Source organism: Prunus dulcis, chromosome 2 (assembly GCF_902201215.1).
Source record: "Prunus dulcis chromosome 2, ALMONDv2, whole genome shotgun sequence".
Lineage (NCBI taxonomy): Eukaryota > Viridiplantae > Streptophyta > Magnoliopsida > Rosales > Rosaceae > Prunus > Prunus dulcis.
The window spans coordinates 24,620,420-24,639,781 of record NC_047651.1 but is presented as its reverse complement, the minus strand read 5'-3'; the positions used below and the strand labels follow the sequence as shown (position 1 = coordinate 24,639,781).

General features: G+C 38.0%; 3 protein-coding genes and 1 pseudogene across 3 annotated transcripts; all 4 read left to right on the top strand.

Annotated features, from left to right (window-relative positions):
• The first annotated feature begins 2,802 nt into the window (after nucleotides 1–2,802).
• LOC117619188 (protein DETOXIFICATION 35-like) lies at nucleotides 2,803–4,981 on the top strand. Its single transcript, XM_034349078.1, has 7 exons — nucleotides 2,803–3,105; nucleotides 3,326–3,951; nucleotides 4,057–4,113; nucleotides 4,204–4,442; nucleotides 4,538–4,656; nucleotides 4,738–4,824; nucleotides 4,904–4,981. The coding sequence occupies exons 1-7, from the start codon at nucleotides 2,803–2,805 to the stop codon at nucleotides 4,979–4,981; spliced, it is 1,509 nt and encodes a 502-aa protein (XP_034204969.1).
• Nucleotides 4,982–7,482: 2,501 nt separating this feature from the next.
• LOC117618750 (protein DETOXIFICATION 35-like) lies at nucleotides 7,483–9,762 on the top strand. Its single transcript, XM_034348471.1, has 7 exons — nucleotides 7,483–7,794; nucleotides 8,025–8,650; nucleotides 8,742–8,798; nucleotides 8,889–9,127; nucleotides 9,223–9,341; nucleotides 9,423–9,509; nucleotides 9,589–9,762. Exons 1-7 carry the CDS (start codon nucleotides 7,492–7,494, stop codon nucleotides 9,664–9,666), a joined length of 1,509 nt encoding a protein of 502 aa, XP_034204362.1. The 5' UTR covers nucleotides 7,483–7,491; the 3' UTR covers nucleotides 9,667–9,762.
• A 1,817-nt stretch (nucleotides 9,763–11,579) lies between these two features.
• Nucleotides 11,580–13,977, top strand: LOC117618683 (protein DETOXIFICATION 35-like). Its single transcript, XM_034348363.1, has 7 exons — nucleotides 11,580–11,899; nucleotides 12,130–12,755; nucleotides 12,847–12,903; nucleotides 12,994–13,232; nucleotides 13,328–13,442; nucleotides 13,523–13,613; nucleotides 13,693–13,977. The coding sequence occupies exons 1-7, from the start codon at nucleotides 11,597–11,599 to the stop codon at nucleotides 13,768–13,770; spliced, it is 1,509 nt and encodes a 502-aa protein (XP_034204254.1). The 5' UTR covers nucleotides 11,580–11,596; the 3' UTR covers nucleotides 13,771–13,977.
• A 266-nt stretch (nucleotides 13,978–14,243) lies between these two features.
• LOC117619142 lies at nucleotides 14,244–17,681 on the top strand (annotated as a pseudogene).
• The last annotated feature ends 1,681 nt before the right edge of the window (nucleotides 17,682–19,362 follow it).

Below are 19,362 nucleotides of genomic sequence, written 5' to 3'. Positions count from 1 at the left end.
AAAATAAACAAGTATATATAACCATTGAGTGTGGTATGATGGTAATTGTGTTGTTAATAATAAAATTAAAGTATGCATATATCAGAGCCACAGTGTAAAGGTTATGTGCGAATGTGACAACTTGAATTAGACAATCATAATATTCGTTTTCCTCGTTTAATAATTAATATGTACATGTAGTTATTGTGATCATTATTATTTAATATTGAGTGGGTTATGCTTATTCGTTTTTCTCGTTAAATATCTCACAATCACCCAAAAATATTATACTAAAATCTTGCATGATAAACGAAAAAAAAAGAAAGAAAAAAAAGTAATTTCATTTTCCATACTTTGGTTAAATTCAAAGAAAAGAAAAGAAAAATAATTATAGATAGCCGTAACCCTGGGCACATCACATGTTGGGCATAAAGTTGAAATAGAAATACAGAAAACGATTCTAACATGGGCACATTACATGTTGGGTTTCAAATGTTTCATCCTCTCCGGGTTCGATGTACACTCTTATGGAATTTTAATAAAATACATTTGAGACTAATTTTATGTAATATAAACCAAAATGAATAAATCAAATATAATTTTATGTCAGGATTATATCAAATATAATATCACAAAAAATTTAATGTCGAAACACCAAAATCTCCATCCATGACTAGTGGGTTTATTTTCCACGTAGCACGCGTTATGTGAAGTGTGAGCATGAGAATTATAAATCAAATGAGTGCCCTTTTCACGAGCATTTTGGGTGCACTAAACAACATTATGGGTGCATTTATCTGAAATATTAATCAATCATGAAAAAGCTTGTATTGTATTTGTGTACACACTTACACGTGGCTTGTCAGTTATTTTATAACTACCAATAAAAAACTGTGGGCTTCCATGTTTTTGTTTTGGGTGGGTTTTCTAAGATTATAGCTGTCAACTGGTGACCGCATTCAGTTTTTCATGTTTGGCGTTGCAAAATTTCGTTAACACGTCTTTTAGGCGTTTGCGGTGCCGAAAGCGATCACTGAATACGAAATTACCGGACCTCTCCTCTCCTCTCCTCTCTCCGTTACAATATTTTGTTATTGTCCGTACGCAATTGAAACCGGTTCCAATCCATTTCGACTCTCCAGTCTCCACATGACACCGGCTACACCGGCTACAGCCGAAATCATGATTTGACTAATTCCGCTTGAAACGAGTCATGTTCAATGAACAGCTGCTTTACTTTAAGATATATATATATGCTACAGTTTGCCCTTGGGTACATGAAAAACAATTCTAAGGGATATGTGTTATTATTAAATAACGTGTGTTCGTGTTTTTTTTTTTTTCCTCATTATTTATTCCCATAAAATAGTTGTCAATTGTATTGTACTTGATCATTATAGATAAAAGATTTTCTCCTTCATTTCAGTTTCTTTTCTTTTGTAATTTTTGTAGCGTTTGTTTTATGCAATGACCGGTAAAAGCAGGTGAGGAAGCTCACAACACGCAACGCAACTACAAGCTTTAGTGAAGAGAGTGTGTCTTTCTTTTCCCCAGTGATTGAATCAGAACCGTTAGATTCGCGCATTAGATTCGCTCAAAACCACGTGTCCAACAGTAATTCGCGGTTTAATTTACGTTGTCAATGCACATCCCCACGTGACCTACACAACACACACACACCCCTCTCTCGCCCTCCTTCTCTTCAATTTCAGCCCAGCCTGTTTGTGTTTTTTCATTTGAGTTTCTTTTTCTCGTAAGTTATAATCTAAATGGGCCAACCAATGCGTTAAATGGCATAACATCTATCTTTTGGAAAATGGGCCTTTGCAGGCTTTAAACAGCCCACAAAAGGATCGCTCAAACTCAATTTTTGTTTTTGGATTTGGGCCAATATGTACCACAATGACCTGTTTATATATGTTACATATGTTTTCATTCTTCTTCTTTTTTTGTCATAAACATATGCATTCATTCATGCAACTAAAAATGGAGAATGAGCTTCAAAGTTGCAAACTGAGAAAGGTGCGTGGCTCACGTTTATATGCATGCAAATTCCAAGAAATAAGCAGCCTTAGAATCATATAGCATAAACAAGTTTCAATAGATATATTATATTATTATTATCATTATTGTAGAAGTAGTTGGAGAAATTGTAGAATAGTACCGATGACCTTCACAAAAGAAGACTTTTAAATTACATGCTCTTTTAAACTCGTCTCTAAATATGTTACAAATAGCATTAGTCTTGATCAAATGCTATACCAACTAAACCCGGTAGCATTAGTCTCTCGTCCTCAATCAGCGATGCAACACGGAGATTACACCTCTGCTCCATATTACCAATACCCCCCGCTTCAAAACCCTAACCCTAACCCTATTCCTAACCCAGAGTTATGAATGCCAAATGCACAGGTTGGGTTGGGTTGGGTTAGGTTGGACTTGTTCAAAACGAACCAGCGGTAGCAGCTTGAGCGATTTTGATTTCCCCGTCTTTTCATGGCTGGACTTTTCCTTTGGATTAGCATATCATATCCCAACAAGTATAGTGCGGACAGCGCTCTGCTTTATTTAACAAATAAATTATAAGAGTGCGGCGAAACAAACGACCGGGATACTTAAGTTCAATTTAAATAATTCTTCTAGAGCACCTTTTAAACATTAAATAAGTTAAGTTGATTGATTCATGAGAATGCACTATATATATACACACTATATATATGTATGTATGTATGTATATATATATATATATATATATATATATATACTGAAGGAACCAAACTAACTTTCAGAGCTTCAACCTTAGAGACCTGTCTACCTATCTTCATGGAGGAGCCACTACTGGACACAGCTGCTGACTCTGATCAGTTGAGCACTAAGCCTCATGATCTGTATGAAGGTGGGAACGAAGACTATGCGCCGGTGAGGAGCGTCGATGCTTTGCGGGATATGTTTTGGATCGAGACAGTGAAGCTCTGGAAAATAGCAGGTCCCACAGTGATCACCATGTTGTGTATGTATGGGACTAACTCAGCTATCGTTATCTTTGTTGGTCATCTCGGAACTGTAGAGCTATCAGCCGTCTCCATTTCTCTCTCCGTCATTTCCACATTCGCTTACGGATTCTTGGTTAATTTTCTTCTCCTTAATTCCCCTCATGTCAAGCACATGTTATATTATATGTTGCCAGACTATGAATTTAAAGTTTCGACTATTAGTTAGGTGGACGAAATGAAAATAACATTAATTACTTATATATTTGGCAAGAGAACATTGATGTGGATGCATGAATTGTACCAATATGGCAACTTTAAGAATGTCAAAAATATGAATATGTTATGTTATGCAGCTTGGCATGGGGAGTGCTCTGGAGACCCTGTGTGGGCAGGCATTTGGAGCTGGGCAGATTCATATGCTTGGGATTTACATGCAGCGCTCATGGATAATCCTATTTGTAACCAGCCTCTGCATCTTGCCAATATACATCTTTGCCACACCCGTTTTAAAGTTGCTAGGCCAAGAAGATGACATAGCCAATCTAGCTGGAGAATTTACAATCCAAATAATCCCCTCATTGTTCTCACTTGCCATTGTTTTTCCATCTCAGAAGTTCCTTCAGGCTCAGAGAAAGGTTAAGGTTCTGGCATGGATTGCAGTTTTATGTTTGATCATACAAATTGGGATGCTCTGTCTCTTCATTTTGGTGTTTGGTTGGGGCACATTGGGTGCGGCTGTTGCATTTGACATTGTAAGATGGGGCATGGCAATTGCTCAAGTTGTGTATATAATGGGTTGGTGCAGGGACGGCTGGACTGGGTTTTCATGGTTGGCTTTCAAGGAGATATGGGCTTTTGTAAGACTTTCCCTTGCCTCTGCTGTCATGCTCTGCCTTGAGATTTGGTACATGATGAGCATACTCATTCTCGCAGGCCATCTTGATAATGCAGTTATAGCAGTTGGTTCCCTTTCTATTTGGTAATTAACATTTTAATGCTAATACCACGGTGGCTAATGATAATCTTTTTATACCTAATGCTAATACCATTCTCTTATTTTCCTTCATTTCTTTGGCTTCCGCAGCATGAACATCAACGGATTTGAACTAATGTTGTTCGTTGGAATAAATGTGGCAATAAGGTGAACAAGCATTGCATATTGCATTTGAATGATTATTCTCATGTTGGTGAATGAGTTAATTAAGGTTTTTAATTTCTACTAATAATGCAGTGTGCGTGTCTCCAATGAGCTTGGATCAGGACGACCAAGAGCTGCCAAATACTCTGTCTATGTGACAGTATTTCAGTGTCTTCTAATTGGGATTTTTTTCACGATTGTGATCTTGATAACCAAAGACAGTTTTTCCCTACTTTTTACAAGTGACAAGGATCTGCAACAAGCGGTCGCTAAGCTAGCATATCTTCTTGGTATAACTATGTTGCTCAACAGCATCCAGCCAATAATATCAGGTACCCGTTTGACGTGCGACTAAGTTTATGAAATGTTATACAAATAATGCCACTTCTTCTGCTGATGCCCATGTTTGCTCACTTGGTTCTTGAAGGGGTTGCAATTGGAGGTGGATGGCAGGCACTGGTAGCTTATATAAACTTGGGTTGTTACTACATTTTTGGACTTCCTCTTGGATATCTTCTTGGTTATACTGCAAATCTGGGTGTGATGGTAAGTTAAGATATCATTTCCAAATTCCAAGTAGGTTACTTTAATTCGCGAGTGTTTGATGAATTCCTGTGATTGATGCAGGGACTTTGGGGGGGCATGATATGTGGAACTGCTCTCCAAACCTTGCTTCTGTTGATTGTGCTCTACAAAACCAACTGGAACAAAGAGGTATAATCAATATTTCAATTCATTGCAAATCATAAACCATGTGAGATTTGAAAATATCCACATTGAAATGAAACTGCAGGCGGAGCAAGCAACAAAACGCGTGAGGAAGTGGGGTGGTCAGGATGTCACAGCTGAGAATAGAGCCCAAAGTACCTGAAAATGAAATTCTTCGCGCCTCCGTTCCAGTTCAATTTTCTAACTTTTGTGTGTGTGTGTGTGTGGATGAATGAGGTTTTGAATAGAATAAATATCCTTTTACTTACTAGTTTGATTATATGCACCCCTTAATATGTACATTGTACAAGTACAAAAGATATAGTCAGATCTCTAATTACAATTTTGTCATTTTCAGTGGCCAAGCAGTCGTTCTCATTACATATTTTTTTTATGTTTTCATTAAATATGATACAAATAACGTTACTCTCCAACCGAACTATGGATGTATGCATGGGTTGACTTGGCTTGAACGACATTCATCTATTCCCTCCCCACGTCATTATCCTTTTAAAATCACTTAATTTTCCTCTCTGTTCATGGACGGACGTTTCCTTTGAATTAGCATCATATATCCCAAAAAAGTACAGCGCGGTCTGCTTTAGTTTAACAAATAAATTATTGTCGTGTTGCGTTGCATCACATTTACATATAATATTAATATACATGCAGTGCAGGAGTGTGGGATCAAATCTGCAGGGGAAACAAACCGCCAAACTACTTGAGTTTCAACTCTCCAGTCTCTACATGACGGCAAGAGCCATCACCGGCTACAGCCGGTTAAAGCTACAACTCTACCCTCTCTGTTTGCAGCTTGTTTTCGGTGAAGTTGCAAGAAATTAATTAAGGATATTTCATAGAAACAGTGATCCAAACATTATCCTTAACCTTAACCTTAACCTTTACCGTGTCTTATAAACCGCGTTATTGCAGATCTCCGTGTTGTTGTTTAAGTTTGTTGATTATTGTAATTTAGTAGTGATTAATTAAGAAAAGGAAAAGGCCCCCTTTCCTTCCATGTAATATATACACATTATTTCGTCCAAAAAAATATGTACACATTATGATTTGACTAATTCCGCTTGAAACGAGTCATGTTCAATGGACAGCTGCTTTATTTTAAAATATATATGCTACAGTTCGCCCTTGGGTACATGAAAAACAATTCTAAGGGAGATGTGTTATTATTAAATAACGTGTGTTCGTGTTTTTTTTCTCATTATTTATTCCCATAAAATAGTTGTCAATTGTATTCTACTTGATCATTATAGATAAAAGATTTTCTCCGTCATTTCAGTTTCTTTTCTTTCCTAATTTCTGTAGCGTTAGTTTCATGCAATGACCAGTAATAGCAGGTGAGAAAACTCACAACACGCAAGGCAATTACAAGCTTCAGTGAAGAGAGTGTGTCTTTATTTTCCCCAGTGATCGAATTAGAACTGCTAGATTTGCGCATTAGATTTGCTCAGAACCACAAGTCCAACAATAATTTGCGATTTAATTTACGTTGTCAATGCACATCCCCACGTGACCGACACACACCTCTTCCGCCCCCCCTCCTCCCTCTCTTCAGTTTTAGCCCAGCCTATTTGTGTTTTTTTTATTTGAGCTTCCATTTCTTGTAAGTTATAAGCTAAATGGGATAACTAACGCGTTAAATAGCATAATATCTATCTTATGGAAAATGGGCCTTTGCAGGCTTCAAACAGCCCACAAAATGATCGCTCAAACTCAATTTTTGTTTTTGGGTTTGGGCCAATCTGTACCACAATGACCTGTTATATCAGTTATGATCTCTTGGACCACAGGAGTCCAAGAGATTGTGGTCACCTATCCTTAAATATTAATCCAATAGTTCAAAAAAAATTCTTAAAAGGAGTGCAAGAGTGAGTGAACCATTGAATTTACATCCAACAGTGAATGACCGTAAATCTCTTGAACTCCTGTAGTCCAAGAGATCGAGACTGCTTATTATATATGTTACATATTTATTCATTCATACACCTAAAAATGGAGAATGAGCTCCAAAGTTGCAAACTGAGAAAGGTGCGTGGCTCACGTTTATATGATTTATATTTTATATGCATGCAAATTCCACGAAATAAGCAGCCTTAGAATCAGATAACATAAACAAGTTTCAAAAGATATATTATATTATTATTATTGTTGAAGGAACAATCAGACTCTTCATTAAATATGATACAAATAGTATTAGAATCTAACCGAGTTATGGATGCCAAATGCACAGGTTGGGTTGGGTTAGGTTACACTTGTTCAAAACGAACCACTGGTAGCATTTTTTTTTGTTTTTTTGACGAACCACCGGTAGCACCTTGAGCGATTTATCTACCCTTCTTTTGATTTTCTTGTCTTTTCATGGCTAGATTTTTACTTCGGATTTGCGTATCATATCCCGACAAATATAGTGTGGTCAGGGCTCTGCTTTATTTAACAAATAAATTATTCTGGCGTTGCATCACGTTTATTTAAAAGTCTCTGCGGAGACACAAACGACCGAGCTACTTAAGTTCAATTTAAATAATTCTTCCAGAGCAACTTTTAAACATTAAATAAGTTAAGTTCATTGCTTCGCGAGAATGCACGGCCACAGCTGATATGTATATATATATAATGAAGGAACCAAACCAACTTTCAGAGCTTCAACCTATTTTCATGGAGAAGCCGCTACTGGATACAGATGCTGGCGCTGATCAGTTGAGCACTAAGCCTCATGATCTGTATGAAGGTGGGAACGAAGACTATGCTCCGGTGAGGAGCTTCGATGCGCTGCGGTGTATGTTTTGGATCGAGACAGTGAAGCTCTGGAAAATGGCAGGTCCGGCAGTGATCACTATGTTGTGTATGTATGGGACTAACTCAGCTGTCGTTCTCTTTGTTGGTCATCTCGGAACTGTAGAGCTCTCAGCTGTCTCCATTTCTCTAGCCGTCATTTCCACATTCGCTTTTGGATTCTTGGTCAATTTTCTTCCCCTCAGTTCCTTATATGTCAATTTTCTGACATGTTATATTATATATATGTTGCCAGACTATGAATTTGAAGTTTCGACTGTTAGTTAAGTACATGAAATGAAAATAACATTACATATATATTTGGAAAGAGAACATTGATGATGCATGAATTGTACCGATATGGCAACTTTAAGAATGTCAAAAATTTGAAAACTTAATATGTTATGTTTATGCAGTTTGGCATGGGGAGTGCTCTGGAGACCTTGTGTGGGCAGGCATTTGGAGCTGGGGAGATTCATATGCTTGGGATTTACATGCAGCGCTCGTGGATAATCCTATTAGTAACCAGCCTCTTCATCTTGCCAATTTACATCTTTGGCACACCCGTTTTGAAGTTGCTAGGCCAAGAAGATGACATAGCCAATCTAGCTGGAGAATTTACAATCCAAACAATCCCCTCATTGTTCTCACTTGCCATTATTTTTCCAGCTCAGAAATTCCTTCAGGCTCAGAGAAAGGTTATGGTCCTTGCATGGATTGCAGTTTTTGGTTTGATCATACAAATTGGACTGCTCTGTCTCTTCATTTTGGTGTTTGGTTGGGGCACACTGGGTGCGGCTGTTGCATTTGACATTGTAAGATGGGGCATGGCAATTGCTCAAGTTGTGTATATAATGGGTTGGTGCAGGGACGGCTGGACTGGGTTTTCATGGTTGGCTTTCAAGGAGATATGGGCCTTTGTAAGACTTTCCCTTGCCTCTGCTGTCATGCTCTGCCTTGAGATTTGGTACACGATGAGCATACTCATTCTCACAGGCCATCTTGATAATGCAGTTATAGCAGTTGGTTCCCTTTCTATTTGGTAATTAACATCTTAATGCTAATACCATGGTGGCTAATGATAAGCTTTTGATACCTAATGCTAATACCATTCTCTTCTTTTCCTTTCGCAGCGTGAACATTAACGGATTTGAACTAATGTTGTTCGTTGGAATAAATGTGGCAATAAGGTGAACAAGCATTGCATATTGCATTTGAATGATTATTCTCATGTTGGTGAATGAGTTAATTAAGGTTTTTAATTTCTACTAATAATGCAGTGTGCGTGTCTCCAATGAGCTTGGATCAGGACGACCAAGAGCTGCCAAATACTCTGTCTATGTGACAGTATTTCAGTGTCTTCTAATTGGGATTTTTTTCACGATTGTGATCTTGATAACCAAAGACAGTTTTTCCCTACTTTTTACAAGTGACAAGGATCTGCAACAAGCGGTCGCTAAGCTAGCATATCTTCTTGGTATAACTATGTTGCTCAACAGCATCCAGCCAATAATATCAGGTACCCGTTTGACGTGCGACTAAGTTTATGAAATGTTATACAAATAATGCCACTTCTTCTGCTGATGCCCATGTTTGCTCACTTGGTTCTTGAAGGGGTTGCAATTGGAGGTGGATGGCAGGCACTGGTAGCTTATATAAACTTGGGTTGTTACTACATTTTTGGACTTCCTCTTGGATATCTTCTTGGTTATACTGCAAATCTGGGTGTGATGGTGAGTTAAGATATCATTTCCAAATTCCAAGTAGGTTACTTTAATTCACAAGTGTTTGATGAATTCCTGTGATTGATGCAGGGACTTTGGGGGGGCATGATATGTGGAACTGCTCTCCAAACCTTGCTTCTGTTGATTGTGCTCTACAAAACCAACTGGAACAAAGAGGTATAATCAATATTTCAATTCATTGCAAATCATAAACAATGTGAGAGTTGAAAATATCCACATTGAAATGAAACTGCAGGTGGAGCAAGCAACAAAACGCGTGAGGAAGTGGGGTGGTCAGGACGTCACAGCTGAGAATGGAGCTCAAAGTACCTGAAAATGAAATTCTTCGCTCCTCCATTCCAGTTCAATGTTCAAACTCTTTTTTCTTGGATGAATGAGGTTTTGAATTAAATAAATATCCTTTTGCCTAGTAGTTTGATTTTGTGCACCCCTTAATATGTACAAGTACAAAAGATATAGTGAGATCTCTAATTGCAGGGAGGCCCATCTTTGTCATTTTCAGACGCCACGCAGTGATTCTCATTACGTGTTTTCTTGATGTCGTCATCAAATATGGTACAAATAACATTATTCTCCAACCGAGTCACGGATGTATGCATGGGTTGGCTTGGCTTCAACAATTCATCCATCCCCTCCCCACCTCATGATCCTTTTAAAATCACCTAATTTTCCTGTCCGTTCATGGACGGAAGTTTCCTTTGAATTAGCATCATATATCCCAAAAAGTACAGCGCGGTCTGCTTTAGTTTAACAAAGAAATTATTGTACCTAGCGCTTTCCTTAATTAATTATTCCAAGAACCTTTTAAACATTAAATAAGTAAAGGAGCCAACTAACCTTCAAAATTTCAAACTTAGGGACCTATCTACCTAACAGCAGCTGCCGCTGAGTTGAACAATAAGCCTCATGATGATCTGTATGAAGGTGGGACTGAACATGCGGGTGAGGAGCTTCGATGCGTTCTGACATGTTATATGTTGCCGGATTATGAATTTGGAATTTCGACTATTAATAAGATTATTTTGCTACAATAATAATATCATATTACAATGAAGAAAACGAAAAGAAAAAAAAAAGTGAATCTGCGTTTGATCATAATTTCTCTCATTCTAGAGACAGATACCCAGTGGATGAACAGTTGATTGAAGGACAGAGATATTTTTGGCTCTATGAGGGAGGCACTAGTTTAGTAGAAGAATGATGCCAATAAAAAGGACTAAAACAGATTTATGGGACCTATAAAACACTGTGAATGTGATTGATGAAAAAACAACAAAATGATTACATATCTATAATGTTGCTCAACCCAATGTATAAACAAAATTCATATTCAGTAAATGAGGTTCAAAGTTGCAAACTGAGAAAGGATGCCTGCATGCCGCTGCGTGCGTGGGTCACGTTTATATGATTTATATGCAAACCCAACGAAACATGCATTCCAACATTCAAGATTTCAGTGACATCGTCCAAAGCAGCCTCAGCTCAGAATCAGATAAACATAACATGCCGCAGTTATTATATAAACAAGTTTCAATTAATATATCATTATTATTATTATTGTAGCAGCAAGTGGCCCTCACAAGATAAGACTTATCACTATGTAGCAGCTGGGAGGGCTGGACTGGTTTTTCATGGTTGGCTTTCAAGGAGATGTGGTCTTTTGTTAGGCTTTCCCTTGCCTCTGCTGTCATGCTCTGCCTTGAGATTTGGTACATGATGAGCATACTCATTCTCACAGGCCATCTTGATAATGCAGTTATAGCAGTTGGTTCCCTTTCTATTTGGTAATTAACATGAGTATAACCGACACTGCACCAAGCAGTGGTACTCACGTACTTGCAATTTCAATAAAATTTAAAATCCCAAAAAGGTTTGGTTACTTTGTCAAAAAAGAATAAATGGACTTATGGGTTGTTTTATTACATGGTGGACATGAATATAATGAGATTATTTAACATCAGAATTTCTCTCATTCTAGAGACAGATACATACAGAATACAGACGCAATGGTTGAATAGTCAGTGTTTTTCGGTCTAACAGTGTTTCTCAGTCTGACGGTGGACCGATAAGAGAGAGACTAATGGGGACGTCTCTTTCTCATTCTTTCACGCCACACACGACCAAATTTAATTAATTCAGCCTCAGAGAATATGAATCGTCATATATATATATATATATATATATATATATATATATATATATCCTTCAAAACTTCAACCTGAGAGACCTATCTACCTATCTTAATGGAGGAACCGCTACTGGACACAGCTGCGGGCGCTGATCAGTTGAGCACTAAGCCTCATGATCTGTATGAAGGTGGGAACGAAGACTATGCTCCAGTGAGGAGCTTCGATGCGCTGCGGTGTATGTTTTGGATCGAGACAGTGAAGCTCTGGAAAATGGCAGGTCCGGCAGTGATCACTATGTTGTGTATGTATGGGACTAACTCAGCTGTCGTTCTCTTTGTTGGTCATCTCGGAACTGTAGAGCTCTCAGCTGTCTCCATTTCTCTAGCCGTCATTTCCACATTCGCTTTTGGATTCTTGGTCAATTTTCTTCCCCTCAGTTCCTTATATGTCAATTTTCTGACATGTTATATTATATATATGTTGCCAGACTATGAATTTGAAGTTTCGACTGTTAGTTAAGTACATGAAATGAAAATAACATTACATATATATTTGGAAAGAGAACATTGATGATGCATGAATTGTACCGATATGGCAACTTTAAGAATGTCAAAAATTTGAAAACTTAATATGTTATGTTTATGCAGTTTGGCATGGGGAGTGCTCTGGAGACCTTGTGTGGGCAGGCATTTGGAGCTGGGGAGATTCATATGCTTGGGATTTACATGCAGCGCTCGTGGATAATCCTATTAGTAACCAGCCTCTTCATCTTGCCAATTTACATCTTTGGCACACCCGTTTTGAAGTTGCTAGGCCAAGAAGATGACATAGCCAATCTAGCTGGAGAATTTACAATCCAAACAATCCCCTCATTGTTCTCACTTGCCATTATTTTTCCAGCTCAGAAATTCCTTCAGGCTCAGAGAAAGGTTATGGTCCTTGCATGGATTGCAGTTTTTGGTTTGATCATACAAATTGGACTGCTCTGTCTCTTCATTTTGGTGTTTGGTTGGGGCACACTGGGTGCGGCTGTTGCATTTGACATTGTAAGATGGGGCATGGCAATTGCTCAAGTTGTGTATATAATGGGTTGGTGCAGGGACGGCTGGACTGGGTTTTCATGGTTGGCTTTCAAGGAGATATGGGCCTTTGTAAGACTTTCCCTTGCCTCTGCTGTCATGCTCTGCCTTGAGATTTGGTACACGATGAGCATACTCATTCTCACAGGCCATCTTGATAATGCAGTTATAGCAGTTGGTTCCCTTTCTATTTGGTAATTAACATCTTAATGCTAATACCATGGTGGCTAATGATAAGCTTTTGATACCTAATGCTAATACCATTCTCTTCTTTTCCTTTCGCAGCGTGAACATTAACGGATTTGAACTAATGTTGTTCGTTGGAATAAATGTGGCAATAAGGTGAACAAGCATTGCATATTGCATTTGAATGATTATTCTCATGTTGGTGAATGAGTTAATTAAGGTTTTTAATTTCTACTAATAATGCAGTGTGCGTGTCTCCAATGAGCTTGGATCAGGACGACCAAGAGCTGCCAAATACTCTGTCTATGTGACAGTATTTCAGTGTCTTCTAATTGGGATTTTTTTCACGATTGTGATCTTGATAACCAAAGACAGTTTTTCCCTACTTTTTACAAGTGACAAGGATCTGCAACAAGCGGTCGCTAAGCTAGCATATCTTCTTGGTATAACTATGTTGCTCAACAGCATCCAGCCAATAATATCAGGTACCCGTTTGACGTGCGACTAAGTTTATGAAATGTTATACAAATAATGCCACTTCTTCTGCTGATGCCCATGTTTGCTCACTTGGTTCTTGAAGGGGTTGCAATTGGAGGTGGATGGCAGGCACTGGTAGCTTATATAAACTTGGGTTGTTACTACATTTTTGGACTTCCTCTTGGATATCTTCTTGGTTATACTGCAAATCTGGGTGTGATGGTGAGTTAAGATATCATTTCCAAATTCCAAGTAGGTTACTTTAATTCACAAGTGTTTGATGAATTCCTGTGATTGATGCAGGACTTTGCGGGGGCATGATATGTGGAACTGCTCTCCAAACCTTGCTTCTGATGATTGTGCTCTACAAAACCAACTGGAATAAAGAGGTAAAATCAATATTTCAATTCATTGCAAATCATAAACAATGTGAGATTTGAAAATATCCACATCGAAATGAAACTGCAGGTGGAGCAAGCAACAAAACGAGTGAGGAAGTGGGGTGGTCAAGACGTCACAGCTGAGAATGGAGCTCAAAGTACCTGAAATTCTTTGCTCCTTCAATGTTCAATGTTCAAACTTTTTGTTTTGGATGAATAAATATCCTTAAGTACAAGTACAAAAAAGGCAACGATATAGTGAGATTTCTAGCTTTGCCATTTTCAGAGGCCAATGCATATTCCTCTGTTCATAAGCTTAACGGTGTCGGCGCCTATTTTTGGACTTTGGCCAACCATTACCATGATTTGAGTATGATATGAGCCACACTACACCAAGCGACGGTCCTGATTTTTTTTGCAATTTCAATTATATTTTCAATAAAACTTAAAAGCCACAAAAGGTTTTGGTTACTTTTTCAAAAAAGAAATAGACTTGTGGGTTGTTTTGACATGGTCGACAACATCATATTAACATCATATTACAATGAAAAAAAGAAGAAGAAAATGTGAATTTGCCTTCATCATAATGAATTTCTGTCATTCTAGAGAATGAGATATTTTTGGCACAAGAATATGACAAAAGTAAAGACATAATTACTCTGCTTCAGTCTTTCACACCACACACTGTAATTGTGTTAACTATAATGGCTCCTCACCACCACCATGCTTGCTAGGTAGCTAAAGTGGCTGTCATTGCCCACAAAACAACAAATATTGAAAATAAAATTCATGTTCTATAAGAGCATATAGTACTACTGCTCATAAACTCTCATATTCATTGGTGAGTTTGGTTTGGAGTAAATTAATGGAAACACCGTTGCTCAAAGGCAAAGGCGAAGTGGAGGCAGCCGCTGATGACTACGCGGCAGTGAGGAGCTTTGAGGAGGCCATGTGGGTCTCTTGGAAGGAGGCAGCGAAGCTCTGGAGAATTGCAGCTCTGGTGGCGTTTACAACTCTGTTTCAGTACCTGGTTGTGTCTGTCACCACCGTCTTTGGGGGTCATCTCGGAGATCTTGAGCTCTCTGCTATTTCCCTTTCTGTCACTGTCATCTCTGGCATTCCTTTTGGTTTACTGGTTTGCATCTATTTACATCTGCTTCTGTTTCTATTTCTATATATATGTGTATATATGTATCATATATGTTCATGTAAAATGTGACTGTTTACATGTTCATATTGTTTTGAGTTGATTACTCTTACTTGTTGGAATATAGTAGGTGTGTGATGAGCGTTCCTCTGATACCATTTGTTGGTTTATGTGTGAAGGATTTAGGAAAATAAACAATAGTTGAAACAAAATGATTTTATTATATTAGAGGAGAATAATACATAGCTTGGTCTAGGTTAATTGGCTTCCTTAATTTTTTGGCTTATTAGCCATCACACTTGCTTATATTAGTTTGAGCTATTTGACCCTTCACTTAGATTGGTGAGCTTATTGGCTCCCTTTGGAGGTAGCTCTCGGCTTCCTAATAGTTTGGGAGTTCTTTTTGTTAGACTCCCCACCTTATATCAGTACAACCATGCCTATTAGTCCCACCGACTTGGGCTTCTTCATTTCTTAGCCACATATGTATCTTGTACTAGAATGTTCTTCAAACTTCAATTGTTTTGTTCTAACGCCTTGAGCATTTAGCTTGTTCTAGAATATTCTTGTATTGCCACCTCCATCTTTTGAAGTCTTGACTTTTCTACACAATAATGTTGAAAAAAATAATGCTCATTTGTGTTCTACACAATTCTAGAAAAGTCAAGACTTCAAAAGATGGAGGTGGCAATACAAGAATATTCTAGAACAAGCTAAATGTTCAAGGCGTTAGAACAAAACAATTGAAGTTTGAAGAACATTCTAGTACAAGATACATATATGGCTAAGAAATGAAGAAGACCAAGTCGGTGGGATTTGGTAATGTCGGCAAAGCATGCCTATAAATAGGCATGCAATGCAATAAATCATGGTAGAGTCAACAAAAGGAACTCCCAAACTAAGGGAGCCAAGAGCTACCCGAACAAAGTTATGAAGAGGAGCCAATAAGCTCACCAAACTAAGTGAAGGGCCAAATAGCCCAAAACTATTCTAAATCAAGTGTAGTGGCCAATAAGCTAATATGCTAAGTGTAGAAGGCCAATTAGCCTAAACTAAGTTATGTACTATTCTCCTCCAAATTTAATAAAATCACTTTGTTTCCTCCTACAATCTAACAAGTGGTATCAGAGCATCACATACGCTCATCACACACCTGCTATATTCTAACACATATGGTGCAGGCCAAGTTGGGTCGCTTGGAATCTATATGCAGCAGTCATGGATTGTCCTATTGGTCACCTGTATCATCCTTTCACCGTTTTATATTTTTGCTGCTCCAATACTGGAGATTTTAGGCCAAGAAAGTGATATAGCTGATCTTGCTGGAAAATATAGTGTAAAGATAATTCCTCAGTTGTTCTCCCCTGCCATATTTTTGCCCACTCAGAGGTTCCTTCAGGCTCAGAGCAAGGTTAGCGCAATGGCATTGATTGCTTTTGTGGCGCTGATCATACAAACTGATCCCTTGCCTCATGCATGATGTTTTGCCTAGACTCATGGTATACCATGACCATAAACATTCTCGCAGGTTTACTTGAAAATGCAGTGATTGCTGTTGGTTCCTTTTCTATATGGTAAGATCATATTTATGCTGCTATGCACTGACTGAAAGCATCAAACTAATTATAGTTCTCATTTCTTTCATATTTTTGTTCTTTTAGCATGAACTTTCAGAATTGGGAGATCATGTTGTTGGTTGGACTACTAAATGCTGCTATAAGGTAAATGTTGCTCTATGCATATGTACTGCACTTTCCATGCATTTTTCTGGTGTTGATAAGATCACATCATTGTTAACGATCAACAACCATCCGCACGCGGCACTCGAGCCTCCAATGAACTTGGAATTGGGCGCCCAAGAGCGGCCAAATACGCTGTCTGTACTGCAGTCTTGCAATCTCTCATAGTTGGAATTTTATCTATGATTGCTGTCTTCATAAGTAGAGACTACTTTGCCATGGTTTTCACAAACAGTGAAGATATGCAACGTGCCGTTGCTCGTTTAGCATACTTTCTTGGAGTAACCATGCTTCTTAATAGCGCAACAGTAGTGTTATCTGGTATATCTCTTTCAGCGTTGCTTGCTTCTCCTCACTTCACTAGTTCTGCTCATGCAATGTTCCACTGTTAACCCTCCCTCCAACTTCCAAGCCTCCTTTTTCTAATTGGTCTTTTTGGTTGTTGTTGCAGGTGTTGCTGTTGGAGGTGGATGGCAAGTGATGGTTGCTTATATAAACTTTGCTGCTTATTATCTATTTGGGCTTCCACTTGCAATCTTTCTTGGATTTAAAGCAAATCTGGGTGCTCTGGTACTAATACTAGCTTCTCTATCTTTCACATGACACAAAATACAGTTGTAATTTGCCACATTGTCAGATTAATTTAGTTTAAAATTATGGATGTTACAACATAGGGACTTTGGGGTGGCATGATGAGTGGAAGTACTTTTCAGATCTTATTCTTATTGATTGTGACTTCCAGAACCAACTGGGACAGAGAGGTAATCACTAGAATCTCATATGCAAATCCATTCCTATACATCATAAACCAATCTTAATATTGCATCTCATCTCATGGTTGAATTTGAATTGCAGGTGGAGCAAACAACAAAGCGCATCAACAGGTGGGGAAGCCAAGAAACAAAAACTGACGAGATAACAAACAAGGGGAGCTGAGCTGAGTTGGAACTTGGAGTTAACTAGGATGGCAAACGCGTGCTTGTCTGTAGACCCATGGATATTTAAGAGGTTGAGTAAAGGTTTCTTAGAGTTTTGGGCCTTTGTGCCTCTGGGTCCACCATTTGGGCTCACATCCACTTTGGGAAGGGTTCAAAAATCTCTTTTAGGTCATGAGTGAGCCGAAAGCCCCCCATAATCTTAGTCAGACAAATTAAGACTTTAATGGATTCAATTATTTTTTGTGTTTTAAGAAATTATGTGACTGCAATCATAACTCAATTAAAAAATTCATTAGTCATATAGGGTTATTATAATTACGGAGAAGTAATAATGACATCAACATTATGACAATTTATACACTTCCATTAAACACTCAAAAAACTTATCACTAGCTCTTAGTATAGTAGTATTTCATTTATTCCTCTATAATTATTACTTTAAAAAAAAAATACTTAAAAAGCATCTCTTGATTTACAATTTCCTGCCCTTGAGTGCAATTTCGCACTTATCTTAATACAGGTTCAAATTCTAAGTAATTAATAATAAAAAGGATACCATGAATTTTATTTATACAAATCCTTTCTATATAATTTTTTTTATAGAAGCTTCATTTATGATTGGAGTGTAAGATCAATCTTTTGAAGTGCGAATAATAATTTTTATTATTATTATTAACACTTGAAATAATGAAGCAAGAGTGAAAATTTTGGGGAAATAATAGGTAATATGGATGTTTAGTACTAGAGATGTGGACAGTGAACCACCAATTACCATACCAACATTTTTAGTTTATGTGTGTGTCTGCTGCTGAAAAAATCTTACTAAGTTGAAGGTAAGGTGGTTGGATTCTTGTGATGTTGCTGTGTATGTATTTATCTTGTGTTTATGAATCTTTTGTTTGTGTAAATCTGTCTATAGGCTTGAAAATATAAAGTATGGAAGGAAGTTCTCAAACTCCTACCATTAACACATCTTTCACCAACCCAAATGAAAGTTCTACTTTTATACCTACCACTGCTACCGCTAAGCCACTTATCCCAATTCCTAAGAAGATAGTAGCTGTTAGGAAAGCATCGGAGGTTTGGAAGCATTCTACGTACTAAGGACATGGTTGAACCCGGGAGTGATATAGGACATAGAGCTTCTTGCAATTATTGCCATTAATCTTATGCATGTGATCCAGTAAGAAATGGCACATCTACATTGTTGCAACATTTGAAAGTTCAGTGCACGGGGGGTTCTCTATTGAAAGAGGACAACAAACAAAATGTTCCTTCATTTATAAGGGAAGCTTAGTTTCACATACATATAGCAAAAAGAGAAGTAAACTCGCTTGTGTGAAGATGATAATAATTGATGAGCTTCCTTTTAGTCATGTGGAAGGAATTGGGTTTAACTTTTTTATGAAAGAGCTACAACTTAGATTTGATCCACCTTCTCAATTACCATACCAACTTTTTTAGTTTCTGTGTGTGTCTGGTGCTGAGAAAACCATACCAAGTTGGAAGGTGGTTGGATTCTGCTGCTGCTGCTGTGCTGTGCAAACAAGGGAAATAATTATACATGGATCCGTACGTTGACCATATGTTCCATTGAGCATGTATAATACTATAATGTATGGTATGGGGTAGCCTAGCCTAGCTATATTTGGTATCGAACAGTCCGCATTTCCACTGGGAGGAGGAAACTTTGAAGTCTCGTGCGATTGGTAGGTGGGCGAGAGAGTGGTGGTTCAAAACCTCATTGTTTGGTTTTTGGAATTACGTTGGAAAATTTGAATGGTGGGATTTGAGTTTACGTAGTCTAGCTAAATCTAAGACCATTCATTGTCAAATCAATTACCCATATCCCTTGGACGTTCTTTGATATACATTCACCAATGATGAAGTGAGAACCACGTGGTAACTGTCGCCATGTGTATCACCAAAAGTGG

Bases quoted from the DNA above. Each gene is read 5' to 3' on its own strand.
- LOC117619188 (XM_034349078.1), top strand. From the start codon at position 2,803: ATGGAGGAGCCACTACTGGACACAGCTGCTGACTCTGATCAGTTGAGC. The intron at 4,443-4,537 runs GTACCCGTTTGA...TGGTTCTTGAAG, and splicing joins CATCCAGCCAATAATATCAG to GGGTTGCAATTGGAGGTGGA. The intron at 4,657-4,737 runs GTAAGTTAAGAT...TGATTGATGCAG, and splicing joins CTGCAAATCTGGGTGTGATG to GGACTTTGGGGGGGCATGAT.
- LOC117618750 (XM_034348471.1), top strand. From the start codon at position 7,492: ATGGAGAAGCCGCTACTGGATACAGATGCTGGCGCTGATCAGTTGAGC. The intron at 9,128-9,222 runs GTACCCGTTTGA...TGGTTCTTGAAG, and splicing joins CATCCAGCCAATAATATCAG to GGGTTGCAATTGGAGGTGGA. The intron at 9,510-9,588 runs GTATAATCAATA...ATGAAACTGCAG, and splicing joins AAACCAACTGGAACAAAGAG to GTGGAGCAAGCAACAAAACG.
- LOC117618683 (XM_034348363.1), top strand. From the start codon at position 11,597: ATGGAGGAACCGCTACTGGACACAGCTGCGGGCGCTGATCAGTTGAGC. The intron at 12,904-12,993 runs GTGAACAAGCAT...CTAATAATGCAG, and splicing joins GGAATAAATGTGGCAATAAG to TGTGCGTGTCTCCAATGAGC. The intron at 13,443-13,522 runs GATGGTGAGTTA...TCCTGTGATTGA, and splicing joins TATACTGCAAATCTGGGTGT to TGCAGGACTTTGCGGGGGCA.